General features: G+C 46.7%; 1 protein-coding gene across 2 annotated transcripts in view; it reads right to left on the bottom strand.

The window, feature by feature from the left end:
- The window catches only part of LOC115469558 (cyclic AMP receptor-like protein A), a 714125-nt gene that overhangs the window by 523760 nt on the left and 169179 nt on the right, over positions 1-21186 (bottom strand). For both annotated transcript variants that reach the window (XM_030202334.1, XM_030202336.1), the window contains 2 exons: positions 13115-13171; positions 6151-6211 (listed from right to left, as the gene is read on the bottom strand). In XM_030202334.1, coding sequence (XP_030058194.1) covers positions 6151-6211; positions 13115-13171 — 118 coding nt within the window. The remainder of the gene's footprint in view (positions 1-6150; positions 6212-13114; positions 13172-21186) is intronic.

Below are 21186 nucleotides of genomic sequence, written 5' to 3'. Positions count from 1 at the left end.
ACATGCCAGGACACCAACCGGACACCCTAGGGGGCACTGCAGTGGACTTCAGAAATTGCTCCCAGGTGCATAGCTCCCTTACCTTGGGTGCTGAGCCCCCCAAAACCCACTCCCCCCAACTGTACAACACTACCATAGCCCTAAGGGGTGAAGGGGGGCACCTAAATGTGGGTACAGTGGGTTTCTGCTGGGTTTTGAAGGGCTCACATTTACCATCACAAGTGTAACAGGTAGGGGAGGGATGGGCCTGGGTCCACCTGCCTGAAGTGCACTGCACCTACTAAAACTGCTCCAGGGACCTGCATACTGCTGTCATGGAGCTGGGTATGATATTTGAGCTGGCATAGAGGCTGGAAAAAATATTTTGAGGGTGGGAGGGGGTTAGTGACCACTGGGGGAGTAAGGAGAGGTCATCCCCGATTCCCTCCGGTGGTCATCTGGTCATTTATGCCACAATTTTGTGGCTTGGTCGTAAGAAAAAAAAAGGACCAGGTAAAGTTGTCCCAGTGTTCGTCAGGAATGCCCTTTTTTTTTTCCATTGTCAGTCGAGGACGCCCATGTGTTAGGCACGCCCCAGTCCCGCCTTCACTATGCCTCCGACACGCCCCCGTGAACTTTGGTTGTCCCCGCGACGGAAAGTAGTTGAGGACGCCCAAAATCGGCTTTCGATTATGCCGATTTGGGTGACCCTGTGAGAAGGACGCCCATCTTGCAATTTGTGTCAAAAGATGGGTGCCCTTCTCTTTCGAAAATAAGCCTGAAAGGGGGTCTTTTACTAAGGTACGCTCACATCTTTAGCGCTTTAGGCATGGGCTAAACGTTCCAGAGGAATGCATTGTGTGCTGGAGAAAATAATTTTAAGAAAGAGCAAAGTTAATTAACAGTAAACCGTACTGCATATGTCTGTAACAACCTAATTTATCTGCTTGGTTTATGTTAGAAAAGTAATTAGACTACGGAGTATGTCTACCAAAGGGTGTCCAGACCTAACCATGTGCCTAGCACGCATGAAAATGCTTAACAAAAGACATATTAAAGAGTTTTGTGGTACGTAACCTTTTATCACATGTTAATGCATATTATTTATTTTTTCTGATTTATTTTTTTCTGGGGTCTATTCTGTTCTATCCGTATTTTATATTCTGCCTACATTCCGATTAGGATTTGTAGCAGATCGCAATCAAACAGTACCTCGGCATTTGAGGGATATACAACTCTGTACAGTTCAAAACTTTCATGTAATTAATTCAACAGAATAAAAAAGTAGGTTTTTAAAGCGTTTCAAAAATAAAAGTAAGATGGAATCTGTCTTAATTCTCGGGTAAAGTGTTCCAAATTTTTTGCGTCCTAACACGGAAAAGAGTGTTCATTAAAACATTTTAAATGAATATTTTTTCAGAGACAGATAGCCTATGTGTAAAGTTCGCAAAAAGCAAGAATTAGGTATAAAATTAGGAATACCAAGTAGTTTTATTCAGTTCTTCAGAGGTTTGACCCTGAAGTGATTTAAAAACCAAGGGCTTCTTTTACAAAGCCACTCTAGTGATTCCTGCGCGGCAAACGAGAGGAAGCCCATAGGAATTGAATGGGCTTCCTCTCATTTGCCAAACCCGAGAATCGATAGCGCGGCTTTGTAAAAAAAGCCCCAAGCAAGCTAATTTAAATTGGATATGTTTGTTTATAGTTAGCCAATGAAGATTTGCAAGTGGAGCAACACTATCAAATTTACCTACTCTAAAGATCAATCTGGCTGCAGTATTTTGCCGCAACTGACGCTTTTTTTGAAGTCTGATCGTGATATTGCAGTATAATGAATTGCAATAATCTAATTGTTGAACTTGCTGATCAAATTCTTGTGAAGATAATGCTGTTTTTAAAGTATTTTTAACTGTGGTCAACTCTTCTCCTGAAGACGCCATCAAGGCAAAACTTGGTCTCACGTTGGGAACATCAACGGTTTTCCTAGAAGAAGTTTTTTTAACACGTATGTCACAGTTGGATATACTGTTTGCCAACTATGAGACACATATGGACCTGCTACAAGATATAAGATAAGTAATACAAAGACTTGCAGCTGATGAAGTGAAAAGGAATAGAGACTGGTAATAATTTCAAGTTGAACTCAGTTGCTCTGGCAGGTGGGATAGGCAGGGTCCAGTGCTATGATGGTATGAAAATTGTTGTGCTATATACTGGATCCATCACAAACGGTGGTTTGGCACTTCAATATATACTGAGCACTAACAAAAATATTAAATCAAATATTTGAAAATAATTCAAAAGGTTAAGAACTGATTAACTGGTATAAATTAGTGAATATAGAAACTATACTCCAACAAACACTCTATATTTTTATCATAGACTGGGCACTTTGATCAAAAGTATGTAAATATACTAATATATAAAGTTAGCCTCAAAAGCCCAGGGTACCTTTAAAATAGGACACCACTGTGTTGGCTAGCATCATAGGCGCCTCCTCCCTCCAAAAAAAACAGAATAAAAACTTCCAGAATCAATTTCAAATGGAAGAAAAAATCTGTAGTTAAAAAACAGAGGGAGGGGTAATAACGTTTACCAATTTATTAATCAAAGTGCATAAATCTAAACTCTTATCTGTTGCTCAGGATGTGAAAAACTCAAATCCATGAAAAGTAATTATGACTTCAACCCATCAGGGAACCCCACGCTCTTGACTTGACCTTCAGGAGAAAAAAATCAGCTGTTTTGTAAATTCTTGTTTTCTATAATAAACAGAAAGTTGTGTGGTCATCGCAACTCTAGTTATTAGCTGTCTCATAAATCTACATTTAACTTAGCTTTTGATGAATATGTAGATTGCGATGATTCCACTGTCTCCACTGCTATTCTTGACCGTGGGTGCTCCAAGTCAATGACGGTTCTGAAAATATCTTTGATTCCCCCGACCGTATCTCTATAGCTTATCACAAAAATTTCTTCAAATTCTGTGTTCTTTCCAAATCAGATTTTCAATATCTCTCTCGCGTGAATGCAATTTTACAAGCTAATACTAGATACAACGATTAGAACCCTAATAAGTTACATTGGGTTAACATTTAATGCCAAGAAGTGCAGAGTGATGCACTTAGGGTGCAGAAACCCAAAAAAGAGATACTGGATAGGAGGTGAAAGATTAGTAAGCTCAACTCAGGAGAGAGACCTTGGGGTGTTGGTATCTGAGGATCTAAAGGTGAAGAAACAATGCAAAAAAGCGATGGCTGTGGACAGAAGGATGCTAGGCTGCATAGAGAGGGGTATAACCAGCAGAAGAAAGGGGGTGTTGATGCCCCTCTACAAGTCATTGGTGAGGCTCCAGTTGGAGTATTGTGTTCAGTTTTGCAAGTCGTATCTTGCTAAAGACTGGAAGCGGTGCAAAGAAAAGCCACAAAAATGGTATGGGATTTGCGTTGCAAACCATATGAGAAGAGACTTGCCGACATGAACATGTATACCTTGGAGGAAAGGAGAAACAGAGGTGACATGCTACAGATGTTCAAATATTTGAAAGGTACTAATCTGCAAACAAACCTTTTCCAGAGACAGAAAGGAGGTAGAACTAGAGGACATGAGGTTGAAGGGGGGCAGACTCAGGAGTAATGTCAGGAAGTATTTTTTCACGGAGAGGGTGGTGGATACATGGAATGCCCTCCTGTAGGAGGTGGTGGTGGTGATGAAAACAGTAGTGGAATTCAAACATGTGTGGGATAAATACAAAGGAAACCTGTTTAGAAGGAATGGATCCACGGAATCTTAGAGATTGGGTGGCAACACCGGTAACTGGGAAGCAAAATCAGTGCTGGGCAGACTTCTAGGGTCTACACCCTGATCGTGACTGAATAGATATGGATGGACTGGAGTGTAAATTTTAAGGGGCTTCGACGTTAGCTTCAGAACTTAGTACAAGAACAGTACTGGGCAGACTTCTACGGTCTGTGCCCTAAGAAAGGCAAGGACAAATCAAACTCGGGAATAAAGTATCACATACCATGTATAATGAGTTTATCTTGTTGGGCAGACTGGATGGACCGTTCAGGTCTTTATCTGTCGTCATCTATTATGTTACTATGTAAAATCCTTAAACCGCTGAAGAACAGTACATCCCACCCCATAATAGTCCGGAAGTGATAACAGAACAGAGTGATCCACCAGATCAAATGCTAATGTCTTGCCTTCTCTCAGATGATAAAGTGGCCAGGACTGTCTCAGTGCTGTAGCCTTTTCTGAAACCAGTTTGAGATTCATGTAGAATATCCTGATAAAACAGATAACTCGTCAGGTGCTGTACTACCTCACCCTCCATTACATTACGTTTGGGCTTATATCCCACTAACACCTTTTCAGTTCTAAGCAGTTTACAAACTTCTTATAGGGATAAAGAGATCAGAACATTCCTCTGAGAAGAAGTACAACGGTTGCTTTGGAGATAGGCAGATATCAAACTATATTACATATTTTTTTAAATAAAGTTTTTATGTGAATACATTCCGGCAATGTCTTTCCAATAGGGGTTTAGAGGCCACCGGTCTATAATTAGACACTATACAGGGTTGTAAGTAAAAAAGTGTAGGCAGAGGATCCAGTTCTGTGGGGTGCCATTAAGTGCAGGGTAGGGTTACCATATTTTGTCCCCCAAAAAGGAGGACACATACCCCACCTCCTTTCACACCCCACCCCCTTTCACACCCTTGCTCCGCCCCCTGTCACACACCCCATCACTCCCCCTCCCTGTCACCCCCCTCCCCTTACCTTACTACTGCCCTGGTGGACTAGTGACCTCTTCGGTGCAGGAAAGAGCCTCCTCTTTCCTGCCCTGCATGCATCCTTCCTGTTTGTGATCTCGGCGCTGATTCAAAATGGCCGCCGAGAGTTGAAGTCTCGCGAGGTCACTTCAACTCTCGGCGGCCATTTTGAATCGGCGCAGAGATCACGAACAGGAAGGATGCAGGCAGAGCAGCACTCCGGCCAGGAAAGAGGGGGCTCTTTCCTGCCCCGAAGGCGGAAGAGGTCACTAGACCACCAGGGCAGTAGTAAGTAAGGGGAGGGGAGGCTAGCAACCTGCCCGTTTGTCTGGATTTCTGGACAAACAGGCAGGCTGGTGGGCAGTGTCCAGAAATCCGTACAAACGGGCAGATTGGCCAAACCCACCCGGTTGCCCGGACATGTCCTCTAAAAGAGGACATGTCCGGGTAAATCTGGACATATGGTAACCCTAGTGCAGGGCACCCCTAATATTGAGCAAGCTCCTTCATTGTGTCCAGGAAGGGGAAATCTGTAATATGTTTGGCAACCCCTGTAATTTTGAAAATGGATGTAGGTCCCACAGAGTGTTTTTGAGCACCCCTTACGAGAAACACTGTGCATTTATAGTACAACACATTAGGGCTAGAATATAGACACCAACATATAAATCAGCTCTATCAGGAGAGAGCTGAATTCGTTCCAGTCCAACACACCAGGGCCGCCGAGGGAGGGGGGGGGAAGATTCCCCTGGGCCCGATCTCCAAGGGGGGCCCAGCGCCGGGGTCTGTCTCTCTCCTGCGCCTGACGGAACCCGGGTGATCGCGTTAACAGACTCCAGTGCGGGCCCCCCCTCCTTAGAGGCTGGGGAGGAGCAGACACAGGATTCCAAATTGGGCTCGGTTTGGGGGCCTCTGGTTTGGCTTGTGAGGGTTCCCATGCCCCGCCAGCAGAATCCTTCCTCCAACGCTGTTCTCTGTCACGTTGCCTGTCCTGCGGCAGCTTTGCCTCATGTCACGCATGCTTGGTTTTGATGGAATTGGGCATGCGCGACGTGAGGGGGAAGCAGCCGTAGGGCAGGGGCAATGCAGTGGAGAACAGCACTGGAGGAAGGCTTCTGCTGGCGGAGCTCGTGGTCCTCTGCTAGCCAAGGTTATGTGGAGTTGCTGCGGGAGGGCAGGGAGGTGGGGCAAAATGTGACCCCCCTCCCGCTTTGGGCTCCACCTCCCCCCAATTTTTGAAGTCTGGCTACGCGGCATCCTGGGGGGGGGGGGGAGGGACAGCCAAGCCCGGCTCAGTCTCGCGGCAGCCCTGCAACACGGCACATGTGGAAGAACACAAGCAGCATTTCGAGATCCACTACAACAGCGCAACAGTAATGACGCAACAGCTTACCAAAGTAAGTGAGCCACCAGGCCTGAAAGTTGCACAGTGGTCCATCAGGACGGGTATCGCCCTACAGGGTAAAAGCAAACACAATGAGCTATTCTCAAGGGAGCAAATTTCAAAACAATGCAAGACAAACACCTATGATAAACCTGCAAATACACAGAAAAAAAACCAAAGCACTTCTGACCAGTGGCGTAGCCACAGGTGGGCCAGGGCCCACCCACTTAGGACTCAGGCCCACCCAACAATAGCACAAGTTTAGCGGTAGCTGGTGGGGATCCCAAGCTCCGCCAGCTGAAGACTTCTCCCTGATGGTAACGACAACGCTACTCTCCACAAAACTGGCACCACCAGCCGAGATATCTTTTTGCTGGTGGCGGTGGTGCCGGGGGGGGGGGGGGGGGGCGGGGGAGAACACTTGGTGCCCACCCAGAATCTGTTGTTTGGCTACGCCCCCTGCTTCTGACTGTAAACGTAACCTCCCTAAGCAAAAGGGATTCCCATATCCTTGGCACTGCTGGGGCATGAAGAATGATTACTTTAAAAGCACAGAACACCAGTGCTACTATCAGGCATAAAGGGAAGCTCGCTCAATGCAGGGATTCAAGAATTGTATCCTAACAGGAGCAGCGTTCGCTGCTGAACAATAGGCCAAATCAAAAAATAAGCAAACAAATTTACTTTATGCCAATTACTTCCAAAGAACCAGGGGAATATTGGACCAGAAGCTTCTCAAGTTAAAGAAGGCGGTTTAGATCTGAATAATTTGTCAGCTTTATTAGAGGAATCGATATCAGAGAGCCACTTTGATTATATCTTTTATGTTTGAACAAGATCTTAATAATGTGATGAGATTTTACGTTCGGAATTCTAAGACTCTGTTTTATGGTCAAAAAGTCTGGATGTATCCTGCTGTCACCAAATCTACCCAAGATAGGAGGAAAGTTTTTCTTGCTATGAGACAGACTAAAAATACAGGAGCATCTTTTTTACTATCTTACCCATGCAAATGCTTAATTAAATATGATGGGATTCATTACGTTTTTTATTGCCCAGAACAATTCGTTTTTTTGTAGATGAGAAGCGAGCTCCAGGTCAAAAGATTCAGGTTCAAATTGGACAATGAAGATGCAAGGCTTATTAGTCTTTGTTAAGCCTTATTTTGTTTTTCTCTCTATCTTAATTTTTCCTTGACTCTCTAAGTTTTCTAGCCACTCCTCCAATTATTGTGGTCTAAGAAGGCTTATTTTCTTGTTCCTTTATTATATTAAATCTCTCTATTATAACTATTTTCAATTATTGTTGAGTACTCCTTGTTTTATTTTCTTTAGAGAGGCTCTGGTTGTTACAAGCAGTAAGCCATTTTTCAGAACAAGTGAATAAGATGATACCTTTTTTATTGGACATAACTTAATACATTTCTTGATTAGCTTTCGAAGGTTGCCCTTCTTCCTCAGATCGGAAATAAGCAAATGTGCTAGCTGACAGTGTATATAAGTGAAAACATTCAAGCATTACTATGACAGTAAAATAGATACCATTGGAGATTCTACATGGAATGTTGCTACTACTGGAGATTCTACAAGGAATGTTGCTACTATTGGAGATTCTACATGGAATGTTGCTATTCCACTAGCAACATTCCATGTAGAAGGCTGCGCAGGCTTCTGTTTCTGTGAGTCTGACGTCCTGCACGTACGTGCAGGACGTCAGACTCACAGAAGCAGAAGCCTGCGCGGCCACATTAGTGATCTGCAAGGGCCGACTTCTACATGGAATGTTGCTAGTGGAATAGCAACATTCCATGTAGAATCTATAGAAATCAAACAAAATAAAACATGGAAAAGAAAATAAGATGATACCTTTTTTATTGGACATAACTTAATACATTTCTTGATTAGCTTTCGAAGGTTGCCCTTCTTCCTCAGATCGGAAATAAGCAAATGTGCTAGCTGACAGTGTATATAAGTGAAAACATTCAAGCATTACTATGACAGTAAAATAGATACCATTGGAGATTCTACATGGAATGTTGCTACTATTGGAGATTCTACATGGAATGTTGCTATTCCACTAGCAACATTCCATGTAGAAGGCTGCGCAGGCTTCTGTTTCTGTGAGTCTGACGTCCTGCACGTATGTGCAGGACGTCAGACTCACAGAAGCAGAAGCCTGCGCGGCCACATTGCTGATCTACAAGGGCCGACTTCTACATGGAATGTTGCTAGTGGAATAGCAACATTCCATGTAGAATCTATAGAAATCAAACAAAATAAAACATGGAAAAGAAAATAAGATGATACCTTTTTTATTGGACATAACTTAATACATTTCTTGATTAGCTTTCGAAGGTTGCCCTTCTTCGTCAGATCGGAAATAAGCAAATGTGCTAGCTGACAGTGTATATAAGTGAAAACATTCAAGCATTACTATGACAGTCTTTAATGCTTGAATGTTTTCACTTATATACACTGTCAGCTAGCACATTTGCTTATTTCCAATCTGAGGAAGAAGGGCAACCTTCGAAAGCTAATCAAGAAATGTATTAAGTTATGTCCAATAAAAAAGGTATCATCTTATTTTCTTTTCCATGTTTTATTTTGTTTGATTTCTATTGATAACCTTAAGAGTGGACTAACACGGCTACCACACTCCTCTACTTCAGAACAAGTGGATACTTGTTTATTCTAATCTGTTGAAAGTTATAAAAATAAAATAAAATTTAAAAAGGGAGAGAGAGAGCCACCTTAAGCTTTGCAACATCTGTAGGGGTTTACTTATATACACCAAATTTGCCTCCTCACCAGACGCTGATTGAAACAATTTCCAAAAACCATTCACAAGTCCTCTGCTCTGGGGTCATGAAAAACTTATTTCAACTAAAACAAGCAAGATGCCTTGTTTTTTAAACTCTGTTGTCATTTATGGTTTAACTAGCCGTTAAGCCCATAAAAAACAGGCGAGATTTCCAGCTACCCTCCTCGCCGCTGCCCCCTCCGTGCCGGGCCCCCTGCACTAACCTGACAGCGCCTCTCACCTCCGTGTGAAAGCGCTGCAGGCAGCAGCAGATCGCTCTACTGCTGCCTGCAGCGCTTCCACATGGAGGTGAGAGGCGCTGTCAGGTCAGTGCAGGGGGCCCGATGCGGAGGAGGGCGGGAGCGGCGGCGGGGATGGTGGGCAGGGGGGAGGTTGGTGTGCGCGATGTTCGTTTCCAGGCGGCAGCGTCCGACAGTGACTCCGATTCCCTCTCTGTTCCGCCCTCTGACGTCATCACTTCTTGACGCGAGGGCGGGACAGAGAGGGAAGTCTGTACTGCGCATTTGCAGGTGAGTCAGTCACTTGCCGTTTATATGTTTGATTTTCATCTGCTAACATTAGCTACTTGACAGATTATAACAGCTGACTGACTGACGGATGGATGGATAAATAAAATACATGAATATAAAATATGGTCCTGGCACTGACACTTTTAGTTAGTCAATCCCCAAAGACAAAACGAACAGTTTCTGCCAGATACAGCAGATACACCTAAACAGGGAAAGGGGGAAGAAATAAAGAAGGAAGTCAGCTGGAAAATAAAACTCAGAGGAGCCGATGCAGTAAGCCAGACTTTAGAGCTGCTAAACTGAATGCCTTCTAATGCGAGGTTCACACATAAAAAAAAATTAATCGCAGGGTGCAGTAATCAACGAGCATGCACATTACTGACACATTTTAAATCTGCAACTCATTGCAAAATGTCACCTTCCTATCAGTATGTAAGCGGTGACTGCCTCATGCACTGATAGGAAGGGTACAAAAGAAGTGGGAAAAGTGAACCAGGCTTGTCCAAATAACTGGGAGCAAACAAATAATTAATAATGAAATCAAAACCGTTTATTAATATTTCCTTAGAAATGAGTAGGATAAACACAAAGGAATCCTGATTAGAAGGTATGGATCTACGGAATCTTAGCAGAGATTGGGTGGCGACGTCGGTAATTGGGAAACAAAACCAGTGCTAGGCAGACTTCTACAGTCTACGCCCTGATCGCGACTGAATAGATAGGGATGGAGTGTAAATTTTAAAGGGCTTCGAAATTAGCTCCAGAACTTTTACTTCAGGAACAGTGCTGGGCAGACTTTTACGGTCTGTGCCCTGAGAAAGGCAAGGACAAATCAAACTCAGGTATACATATAAAGTATTGCATACCATGTAAAATGAGTTTATCTTGTTGGGCAGACTGGATGGACCGTACAGGTCTTTATCTGCCATCATTTAGTATGTTACCAGTGGGAGATGCCAGTAGACAACAGGGATTTAGTTTTTTTAAGTCGGAGGTGGGGGCTGCTGGACTACACGGGATTATTTCTGGAAACTGGATTAGGGGGAAGGAGGAAAGGAACCACTAGATTACCAGAGCTATTTAGTTATGTTGGGGGAAGGGGGTGGAGCTGCTAGACTATCAGGAAGCCATATAGAAAGCTATGGGGGGGATCATTGAGGTCAGGGGCTCCCCCCAACCCTTCAATCCTGCCTCAAACCTGGCAGTTGAGTTGTTGCACTGTAGACAAGGATTAGAAGCTTCTCTGCATTGCTGTGGATTAGCTAATATCCTCTTCAATATGCATTTTAATATGCTGTGCACTGACGTCTACTGTGCAAGTTAATTTGATCGCTGAACCTTTTCTGTATCTTGCAGCCCCGTAACGAGCGCACGGACCACTTTGGCCCGCAATAGCTTTCTGCATTGGCCCCAGAAACAGAATACGACAGCAGATACCCTAAAGCCAATCCAGTCTGTCCCTTACGCTTCTGTTGCAATCTGACAGTCTACTAACTTATCTCATTGGCTTTACATTTATTACTCTATCTGTAAAGAAACATTTCCTCACACCACTCTTGCATCAGGCCCCTTTTAACTTAGTATCAAAATGTCATTCCTTTATGCTATTTATAGCTTTCAGATACTTCCTCCCAGCTCTGTGATTGCTTGAGCACCCCCAACATTGAACATACTCCTTGACTTTGTCCTGGGAGAGATGACTTCCGTTAGGTTTAGCACCCCCCCCCCCCCCCCCCCCCCCCCCATCCTTTTGAAAAGCTGGAAACTGTGCTTCCTCCTGTCTTTCCTCTCGCTCTGTACAAATATTTGGGTCTGCAAGTGTCACGTCACAGGGCTTATGAGGCAAACTCTGAACCTTCTTGGCAGCCCTTCTCAGGACCCTCTGTCTATGGGGCTTGTGTACTAAGCATTTTTTGCCATGAATACACGTACAGAGCCTGGGTCTTGCTATGGGACACCTTGGGGCCCTTTTACCAAGCGCGACTGAGAACAGCAGGGTAGGCAATGCGGCGAGACCAGTGTGGGACAAACGCTACTGCTGGTGGGGGTTGGGGACCCCCACCAGCCAAACCAGGGGCCCCAGAGCCAATTTCACAGCTGAATGGTCTGCATGTGAGGGGAGAGTCATCCAGCGCAAAGGCCCAAGACATCTAGGAGAATATTTGGATACCCCAGTTAGGGCAATCTAAAAGCAGAAGTCTAACAGCAGTGACACTCAGTAGCCACTTAAGCTCTATGCTGTGACGGGATATCAGTGGGAATGAAGAACTTGCTGAATTCACTCCTAGGATTGAGGAGTAAAAGAGAAACTTGTCTCAGTTGTGTATTTCCAGCATGGTAGCCTCAACCCACACTACCAGCTAAGGGAGAAATTCCCTTATTTGGCAGACTGCCCCACCCCCACCCCATGCATCCTAGGATGCACCATGCCAGGCCAGGCACTGCCATTTTGTGCAGCAAATATAGTAACACTAGCCGTTGAGCCCGTTAAAACGGGCTAGTAGTATGGGGTTTTTCCAAGGCCCCTCCCCCCGAGGTCGCCACCACCACTCCTCCCACCCGGAGTCGCCGACGCCGCCACCCCCCCTCCACCCGGCCACTCTCGTCGCTATTGAACTTACAGCGCGAAACGCAGATCGGCTGAGCTCCCGTCGGCCTTCCTTCTCTGCCTGCGTCCCGCCCTCATGTGACGTAACGTCGGCGAGGGCGGGACACAGGCAGGGAAGCAAGGCCGACGGGAGCTCAGCTGATGTGCCTGCTGCGTTTCGATGTAAGTTCAATACCGAAGAGAGTGGGGCCGGGTGGGGGGAGGGGTAGCCCGTAGCAGCGACCTTGGGGGGGGGGGGGAGCGGTAGCAACGTCGGCGGTTTCCTCCCTCCCCTTCGCGCAGTTTCCCTCTCTGTTCCGCCCGCCGTCATCACGTATTGACGCGGGGGCAGGACAAAGAGGGAAGTCTCTACTGCACATTTGTGGGTGAGTACGGTCACTCACCATTTATATGTTTGATAGTAACAAAGTAGATGACGGCAGAAAAAGACCTGCACGGTCCATCCAGTCTGCCCAACAAGATAACTCATATGTGCTACTTTTTGTGTATACCCTACTTTGATTTGTTCCTGTCCTCTTCAGGGCACAGACCGTATAAGTCTGCCCAGCACTATCCCCGCCTCCCAACCACCAGCCCCTCCTCCCAACCACCGGCTCTGGCACAGACCGTATAATTCTGCCCAGCACTATCCTCACCTCCCAACCACCAGCCCTGCCTCCCAACCACCGGCTCTGGCACAGACTGTACAAGTCTGTCCAGCACTATCCCTGCCTCCCACCACCGGCTCTGGCACAGACTGTGGGCATCGTTCCTGCCTCTTTTAAGGTACAACCTTCAGGGGGTCATTGTGGCTATCCTGAAAATCTTACTAGCTGGCCTTGGTTGAGAACCGCACTGATTTACTGTCTCCAAAAAAACTTTTTTTTTAACCAGGATCCCCCTCTGCCTGGCTGTTCAGCTTCTTAATCAGTTTCTTTCATGGAACATTACCTTACTGAATCCAAGTGTTCTCCCCTGATCCAATTCTGAAAGGAAAAGGAGAGGAGAAAGATGGAAGGAGGGGAAAGATAAGATCAGTGACAAATGAAATACTCACCATAATATAAGCTATGCTGTCAAAGAAGGCTGCTACAGTGAGGCTCAAAATCATTTTCTGTATGGAGAGAAATGGATGCCATGTTAATTATATTTTACTATTTATCCACTTACAGACTGCTTTTCTCTACTTCTCCTTAATGAAGTCAATACTCAAAACAATTTATTAATAGTTAATTTTGGAGCTGACTGCATAAATCACAAAGGCTGAAAATTTTAGGCCGGCCAATATACTACCGTGTTTCCCTGAAAATAAGACACTGTCTTATATTAAATTTTGCTCCCCAAGACCTGCTAGATCTTATTTTCAGGGGAGGCCTTATTTTTCGGGGAAACATCGGGGTCACCCCCCCACCCGAGATCGCCGGCTCCCCCCCTCGATCGGCGGCTCCCCCTGCCCTCAGTCGCTCCCGGAACTAACCTCTTAAATGCTTCCTTTCACCATTCATCTTCGCACTCGCCACAAGCAGCAGGGCAGGCCACTCCTTCCTTCCATGTCCCGCCCTCGCCTGACGTAACGTAACGTCAGGCGAGGGCGGGACACGGAAGGAAGGAGTGGCCAGCCCTGCTGCTTGCGGCGAGTGCAAAGGTGAAAGGAAGCGGTTAAGAGGTTAGTTCCAGGAGCGACTAAGGGCGGGGGGAGCCGCTGATCGAGGGGGGGAGCCGGCGATCTCGGGTGGGGGGGTGACCCCGATGTTTCCCCGAAAAATAAGGCCTCCCCTGCTAGGTCTTATTTTCGGAGGAGGCCTTATATTTTCAAATTGCAGCAAGACCTCTACTAGGTCTTACTTTCGGAGGATGTCCTATTTTCGTGGAAACACGGTACGTTTGGCAGGACATCTCAATGGCCAGTGCAAGCTTTTTTTTTTAGTTACATTTGTACCCCGCGCTTTTCCACTCATGGCAGGCTCAATGCGGCTTACATGGGGCAATGGAAGGTTAAGTGACTTGCCCAGAGTCACAAGGAGCTGCCTGTGCCTGAAGTGGGAATCGAACTCAGTTCCTCAGGACCAAAGTCCACCACCCTAACCACTAGGCCACTCCTCCACTGTTGCTACTATTTGAGATTCTACATGGAATGTTGCTATTCCACTAGCAACATTCCATGTAGAAGTCGGCCCTTGCAGATCACCAATGTGGCCGTGCAGGCTTCTACATGGAATGTCACTAGTGGAATAGCAACATTCCATGTAGAATCTCCAATAGTATCTATTTTATTTTTGTTACATTTGTACCCTGCGCTTTCCCACTCATGGCAGGCTCAATGCGGCTTACATGGGGCAATGGAGGGTTAAGTGACTTGCCCAGAGTCACAAGGAGCTGCCTGTGCCTGAAGTGGGAATCGAACTCAGTTCCTCAGTTCCCCAGGACCAGAGTCCACCACCCTAACCACTAGGCCACTCCTCCACTCATGCTTATGGTGAAAGGTCATTTTACCAGCGTTATTCGCAATTAAAGTGTCTCAATCCTAGCACTTTATACATTTCTGTGGCCAAAACATATTAGCCAGTATTTTGCAAAAGGGCAGGACAAAACATTTCAGCCACTAAAACGTATAGGGCCGGTGGAGGCGTGTTGGGGGTGGTACAGGGGAGTGTCAAGGGTGGGGTTGTGTCAGTGACGTCTATCCCCAATTCTGGATAGCACGCCGACACACATCCAACGCCAGACGAACATCGGGACTTAGACCACCTTTATATCACGAATACGGGCCACCGCAGCATTTCCCAGGGACTGTGTGCATTGGTGCTGACTGCGAGAGAGCTGAGAGAGAGCCTGAGCCTGATGGTCTTTCATCCTAAATAAATATTCATTTTAATTTTTAGATTTAGGGGCCCGTTTACTAAGCCGCATAAGCGCTTACGCGTGCCCAAAACACGTCAATTCCGAGTTACCGACGGCTACCATTGGCCCAAGCGGTAATTTCAATTTTGACGCTCGTCCCCTATGCGCGTCAGAAAATATTTTTATTTTCTGGTGCACGGTGCTAATCGGCATTTGAACGCACATTGACCATTACTGCCCAGTTAATGCGCGAGACCTTACTGCTAAGTCAATGGCTGGTGGTAAGGTCTCAGACTCAAAATGGACGCGCACCAATTTTAATTTTGCCGCACGTCCATTTTCATCACCCCCCCCAAAAAAGGCATTTTTTACAGGTGCACTGAAAAATGATTCTGCGCGTGGCCAAAACACGCGCCTACACTACCACAGGCCATTTTTCAATGCAACTTAGTAAAAGGATCCCCTAGTTACTCTCCTTTCCAAATTCAGATGAAACTGTGTTACACTTCAGGTGGAGCTTATATCCCTTTCCTAGTCAGTTTGCAATCTAAAGGCCCGACTTGCTAACGTGCATTAATTCACATTAATGTGCAGTAATGCAAGTTCTTTGCTTAGGGGACATTTTATTAAAGTGCGGCAAAATCTGGGCTTACCCCTCAAATTCTATATATGGCACCTTTAGTTGTGCACGCTAATTTGGCCGCATGGCCAAATCGCACTCACAACTTAATTGATTAACTTGCCAATCAGTGCCGATAACTGGTATTTAACCAATTAGTGCCACTAATCGGCTTTATGTTTCAACAATTTTATTGATGACAATTCAAAGCATATACATCTGAAGTGTTAGTGCAGTGGACTTTGATCGCTGGGAACTGAGTTCAATCCCCACTGCAGCTCCTTATGACTCTGGGCAAGTCACTTAACCCTCCATTGCCCCTGGTACAAAATAAGTACCTGAATATATGTAAACCGCTTTGAATGTAGTTGCAAAAACCTCAGAAAGGTGGTATATCAAGTCCCATTTCCCTTTCCCTATTTGAGATTCTACATGGAATGTTGCTACTATTGGAGATTCTACATGGAATGTTGCAACTATTGAGATTCTGTTACTACTATTTGAGATTCTACATGGAATGTTGCTATTCCACTAGCAACATTCCATGTAGAAGCCTGCCCTTGCAGATCAGCAACGCAACCGCGCAGGCTTCTGTTTCTGTGAGTCTGACGTCCTGCACGTACGTTCAGGACGTCAGACTCACAGAAACAGAAGCTTGCGCAGCCGCATTGCTGAACCGCAAGGGCAGGCTTCTACATGGAATATTGCTAGTGGAGGAGTAGCCTAGTGGTTAATGCAGTGGACTTTGATCCTGGGGAACTGAGTTTGACTCCCACTGCAGCTCCTTGTGACTCTGGGCAAGTCACTTCACCCTCCATTACCCCTGGTACAAAATAAGTACCTGAATATATGTAAACCACTTTGAATGTAGTTGCAAAAACCTCAGAAAGGTGGTATATCAAGTCCCATTTCCCTTTCCCTATTTAAGATTCTACATGGAATGTTGCTATTCCACTAGCAACATTCCATGTAGAAGTCGGCCCTTGCAGATCACCAATGCGGCTGCGCAGGCTTCTGTTTCTGTGAGTCTGACGTACGTGCAGGTCGTCTAATTTTAATTCCAATTCTGTTAACTTTTTCTGCAAGGCCCCCGCCGGTTCAGCAGCCTCCGTCATGCGGTCTTCTATGTTGCTTATTCTCTGTTGCATGTGGTCAAGATCCAGGTGGATGTGCGAGCATGCTCAGTTTCATTGAAACGCGAGCGTGCATGGCACCACTAAAAACAGGAGAGGCAAAACTAGACAGCACGGGACAAATGCCTCAGCTGGCAGGGGTTAAGGACCCCCGCCAGCCAAACCCAGGGCCCCAGAGCCAATTTGGGGGGGCCCAGGCCCCCATGCCCCCCATAGCTATGCCACTGCCGCATGTTAACAGATAAAATACTGCAAAATGATTTAGCGTGTTTTGCAATAGCCTGTTGGCACAGTAACTGCACATTAAGGGCTTAATGACCCTTAGGTGCCCTTTTACTAAGGCGCTTAGGCACCTACGTTTATCCAACGCACGTCAATTTGAAACTACCGCCCGGCTACTGCATGCCCTGGGCGGTCATTCCCTTTTTTACATGCGTCCGATATGCGCAGCAGAAAATATTATTTTCTACCACGCGGCGCTAACCGGGCAGTAATCGGCAATGTATGCGCACTGACAATTACCACTCGGTTAACGCATGAGACCTTACCGCTAAGTCAATGGGTGGCGGTAAGGTCTCAGGCCCGCAATGGATGCACGTTCATTTTAATTTTGCCGCACGTCCATTTTGGGCCAAAAAAGGTCTTTTTTGCAGGCACGCTGAAAAATGGATCTGCGCGGCATCTAATACACGTGCCTACAACAGCGCAGGCCATGTTTTGGTGCACCTTAGTAAAAGGACCCCATAGTTAGTAAATAGGCTGTATTTACAAAAATGCTTTCTAGGCTTCTTGACGTATTTCAGTTATGGGGACTGTGTTAATGTGTGTTAAAATACGTTAACGTACATTAGTATTATTATTATTACTAGCCGTTAAGCCCGTAACAACGGGCTAGTTTTTTGTTTTCCTATGGCCTCCCTCCCCCCCCCCCCCCATCCACCAACCCTGCTCTCTCCCCTGCCCTCCCCCCAGCGTCTGTTTCCCTCAGTTCCGCCCCCTCCTTCCCTCCCTGCTCCCTCCTCCTCCAATTTCCACGCCCATGTCCAAGTCCTCCTCCCTATTGGGCTGTACTGCTAGTGAAGGCGGGGCTTGGACTTCTACACTCTCAGCGTTCTGACTCTACTGCACATTTGCAGGTGAGTCAGCCACTTGCCGTTTATATGTTTGACTAGCTGTTGAGCCCGTAAAAACGGGCTAGTATAGGAAGGGGGGGTTGAAAGGCCCCCCCCCCCGCCGCCGCTGCCGCTCCCCCTCCGAGTTGCCCCCCCCCCGGAGCCGTCGCCACCCACCTTCCACCCGGTCGGGCCCTCACTCCGCTATTGAAACAGCGAGGGCACGCAGCACACAGCTCTGCTGGTGAGCTGCCGTGGCCTTCCTTCTTCTTCTCTGCCTTTGTCCCGCCCTCGTGTGACGTAACATCGTCGAGGGCGGGACACAGGCAGAGAAGAAGAAGGAAGGCCGACGGCAGCTCAGCAGAGCTGTGTGCTGCGTGCCCTCGCTGTTTCAATAGCGGAGCGAGGGCCCGACCGGGTGGAAGGTGGGTGGCGGCGGCGACTCCGGGTGGGGGGAGCATTAGCGACGGCAGTGTCCCTCGCAATCGCAAATGCGCAGTAGAGGCCCTCTCTGTTCCGCCCCCGTCATCACGTATTGACGCAGGGGCGGGACAGAGAGGGTCTCTACTGCGCATTTGCAAGTGAGTACGACACTCGCCATTTATATATATTGTCCCTTTTAGTTTCCCTTTCTTTCCTTTCCAATGTCTCAATGATCTTTTCCATTGTTATATTCCTTAATGTTACTAGACTTTGTCTCGCATAACACCTCATAATGTAATCCATAACTGAGTTGTAACAAACTGTACTTCCAGTTTTCATAACGTATTGTAAGCCACACTGAACCCGCAAAAAGGTGGGAAAATGTGGGATACAAATGCAATAAATAAATAAACATTTGTATAGCGCTACCAGACGCACGCAGCGCTGAACACCTGACATAGACAGACAGTCCCTAAGGTTCTTCTTCCTGAGGCAGCGGAGTGTGAAGTGACTTTGCACAAGATCACGTGAAGCGTCACTGGGCAAAACGGAATTTGAACCCTGGTTTTTCCCCAATTCTTGGCACACAGCTCTAACCACTAGGCTACTCCTCCACTTCTGGTACTTTTTTTTTTTTATTTCACTTTGAAATATTTTTCCCTAGACTCTCCCTTAACAACGCTTTAAAAATGTAACCAAACTACACTTGATAAAAGGAATCATATTTATCTTAAGAGTACAAATTAATGTTTTTCTAAATTAATATTTCAACTGCTTAAGGCAATAGGGAAATGACCCTGTCACGTCCTTTACTTTGCTTCCTGAAGGAGATACGTGGAAACCACATGCACAGACAAATCAAAATTATAAACACTTCAATTAAACTTTGTAATAGGGCAAAGTCATTTTGTATGGCGTACATTCAAGCTTTTTATCATAATTTATCTGAAAACAAAACAGAAGATAAGGTACAGAGGATTCAGGACACGTGCAAAAACAAGAACAGGGAACATGGAAAATATTAAGTGGCTCATTTAGACGAACAACAAAAAGTAAATTCATAACTATGGTAGCAATATACAACCAGAACAAACATATCAAAAAAGAGGTATTGCTACATATTACTATGAGGGCACAGAGCTGAATTTCAGAATATGACCTTGATGCTACAACTGCCTAGACTCTGAAAAGGCAGAAGTCAAGAGCCCTCAAAATGGAAGGAGTTACAAGAGACCCATGACAGTTTGTCTCCAGCATTTAAAATGCATTGCTCCACAAACACAGTTCTATCGGTAATTTCAGGCACTGTCACAGGCATCAGGGCAGTGGCGTAGGAAGGGGGGGGGGGTGGGAGGGGACGTCCGCCCCGGGTGCACGCGCTCGGGGGGTGCCGGCCCCGCTGGTTCCCTGCTCTCTCTGCCCCGGAACAGATTACTTCCTGTTCCGGGGCAGAGAGAGCAGGGAACCAGGGGGGCCCACGCAGCTCCGAGTGACGTGCACTCGGGGTGGATCGGCCCTCCCGTAGGTAAGAATGCGGTCCGGGGGGGGGGGTTGCGCTCCGGGGGGGTGCGCCGCAGAGGAGGGGGGGGGGTCGCGCCGTGCTGCACCCGGGGAACAGTGTGGCATTACTTATGTACTTATGTCCTCTACTTGGCTCACTTTTATTATATAGAGCAGTGATTTAACCTATTGTGATGTCATAGTGGCTCATTCCACCAATAAGAGCCAACCTCATTAGTGATGTCACAATGGCTTGATTGTATAGAATGTTTGTATGTTTGGGAAGCTTGCCAGGTGCCCTTGGCCTGGATTGGCCGCTGTCGTGGACAGGATGCTGGGCTCGATGGACCCTTGGTCTTTTCCCAGTGTGGCATTACTTATGTACTTATTACGATGTGACTGGTTATTTGTGTAAATTACATAAGTCCTGGACATTTCCTTTGAGGATATTAGACAGTTTAGCAGCATCCGTCTGTCGAACCTGTGGACAGCAATTCTTCGAACAGTATCAGTCTAGCTGTTTGCTATCTGTCAGCTGCACCACCATCAGTCTGTACATGCCAGAAAGCTCTTGTGGAAATAAAAGTGATTGCACAGGGGAACCAAGATGGCGGCCTGAAGGGAGGACGGAGAGGCAGTTCGGCGGTGTTTTGCTTACCTAATTACTGTTTGCCTGGATAATGCCGAAGAGGAAGGGTAAGCGGGTGCCTGGTCCTGGGGCACTCGCGGGACCCGCTCTGGGAACGCTGGACCGCTTCGCTGTGGTGGGCGGCAGCCAGCTGAGTTCGGGTGTCTCGTTGTCGGGAGGGGCGGAGAGAGGCGAAGCGTCCCTGCTGCCTGAGACGGAGCTCAGCCAGGAGGTGCGGGAACCGCCTCCCATGCCTGCGTCGGTTCGGGCTGTAAGCGGACAGGGTTTCCGGGCTCCCGAAGAGGGGGCGGTTGGCTCTGTGATGGGACCCGCTGCAGCTGGGAGCACGCAAGATTCCCCGGAAGGGGGGAGTTTCAGCTTGCAGGGAGAAACTGCTTTGGTGGGATCGCTTCTGGAGGAGGGAGCTGGTATTGCCTTGGGATCCGAGAGGAGTGCTGCAGTCTTGAGTAAGTCCTCACTGTTGCCTAAGCCTCCTAACTTTACGTTGGAAACGATTTGGGATGCTTTACTAACACTGGAAACTTCATTATCTACTAAAATGTTGTTACTGTCGCAGGCCTCTCAGCTTCCAACTGAGACTGTTACTCAGTTGGGCCTGCAAGTGAAGAAGGTGGGAGACAGAACTGAGGCCCATGACCGGGCCATTCAATCGGTTCAAGAGGTGCAAGCAACCATGAAAAACGGAAAATAAATGGTTGCATAGGAAGATTGAGGCGCTTGAAAACCGGCAGAGGGTAAATACTCTGCGGTTGATTAATTTTCCTAAGTTACAGCTGACTGCACCGCTACAGACTTTTACAAAATACCTTATTGAAGTGTTAAAAGTGCCTGAACCGGCATGCCCGCCTATCT

This window comes from Microcaecilia unicolor, chromosome 4 (assembly GCF_901765095.1).
Source record: "Microcaecilia unicolor chromosome 4, aMicUni1.1, whole genome shotgun sequence".
In the NCBI taxonomy this organism is placed as follows: Eukaryota; Metazoa; Chordata; class Amphibia; order Gymnophiona; family Siphonopidae; genus Microcaecilia; species Microcaecilia unicolor.
Note: the sequence above shows the minus strand (reverse complement) of the source record. Positions and strands in the feature narration are given on the sequence as shown.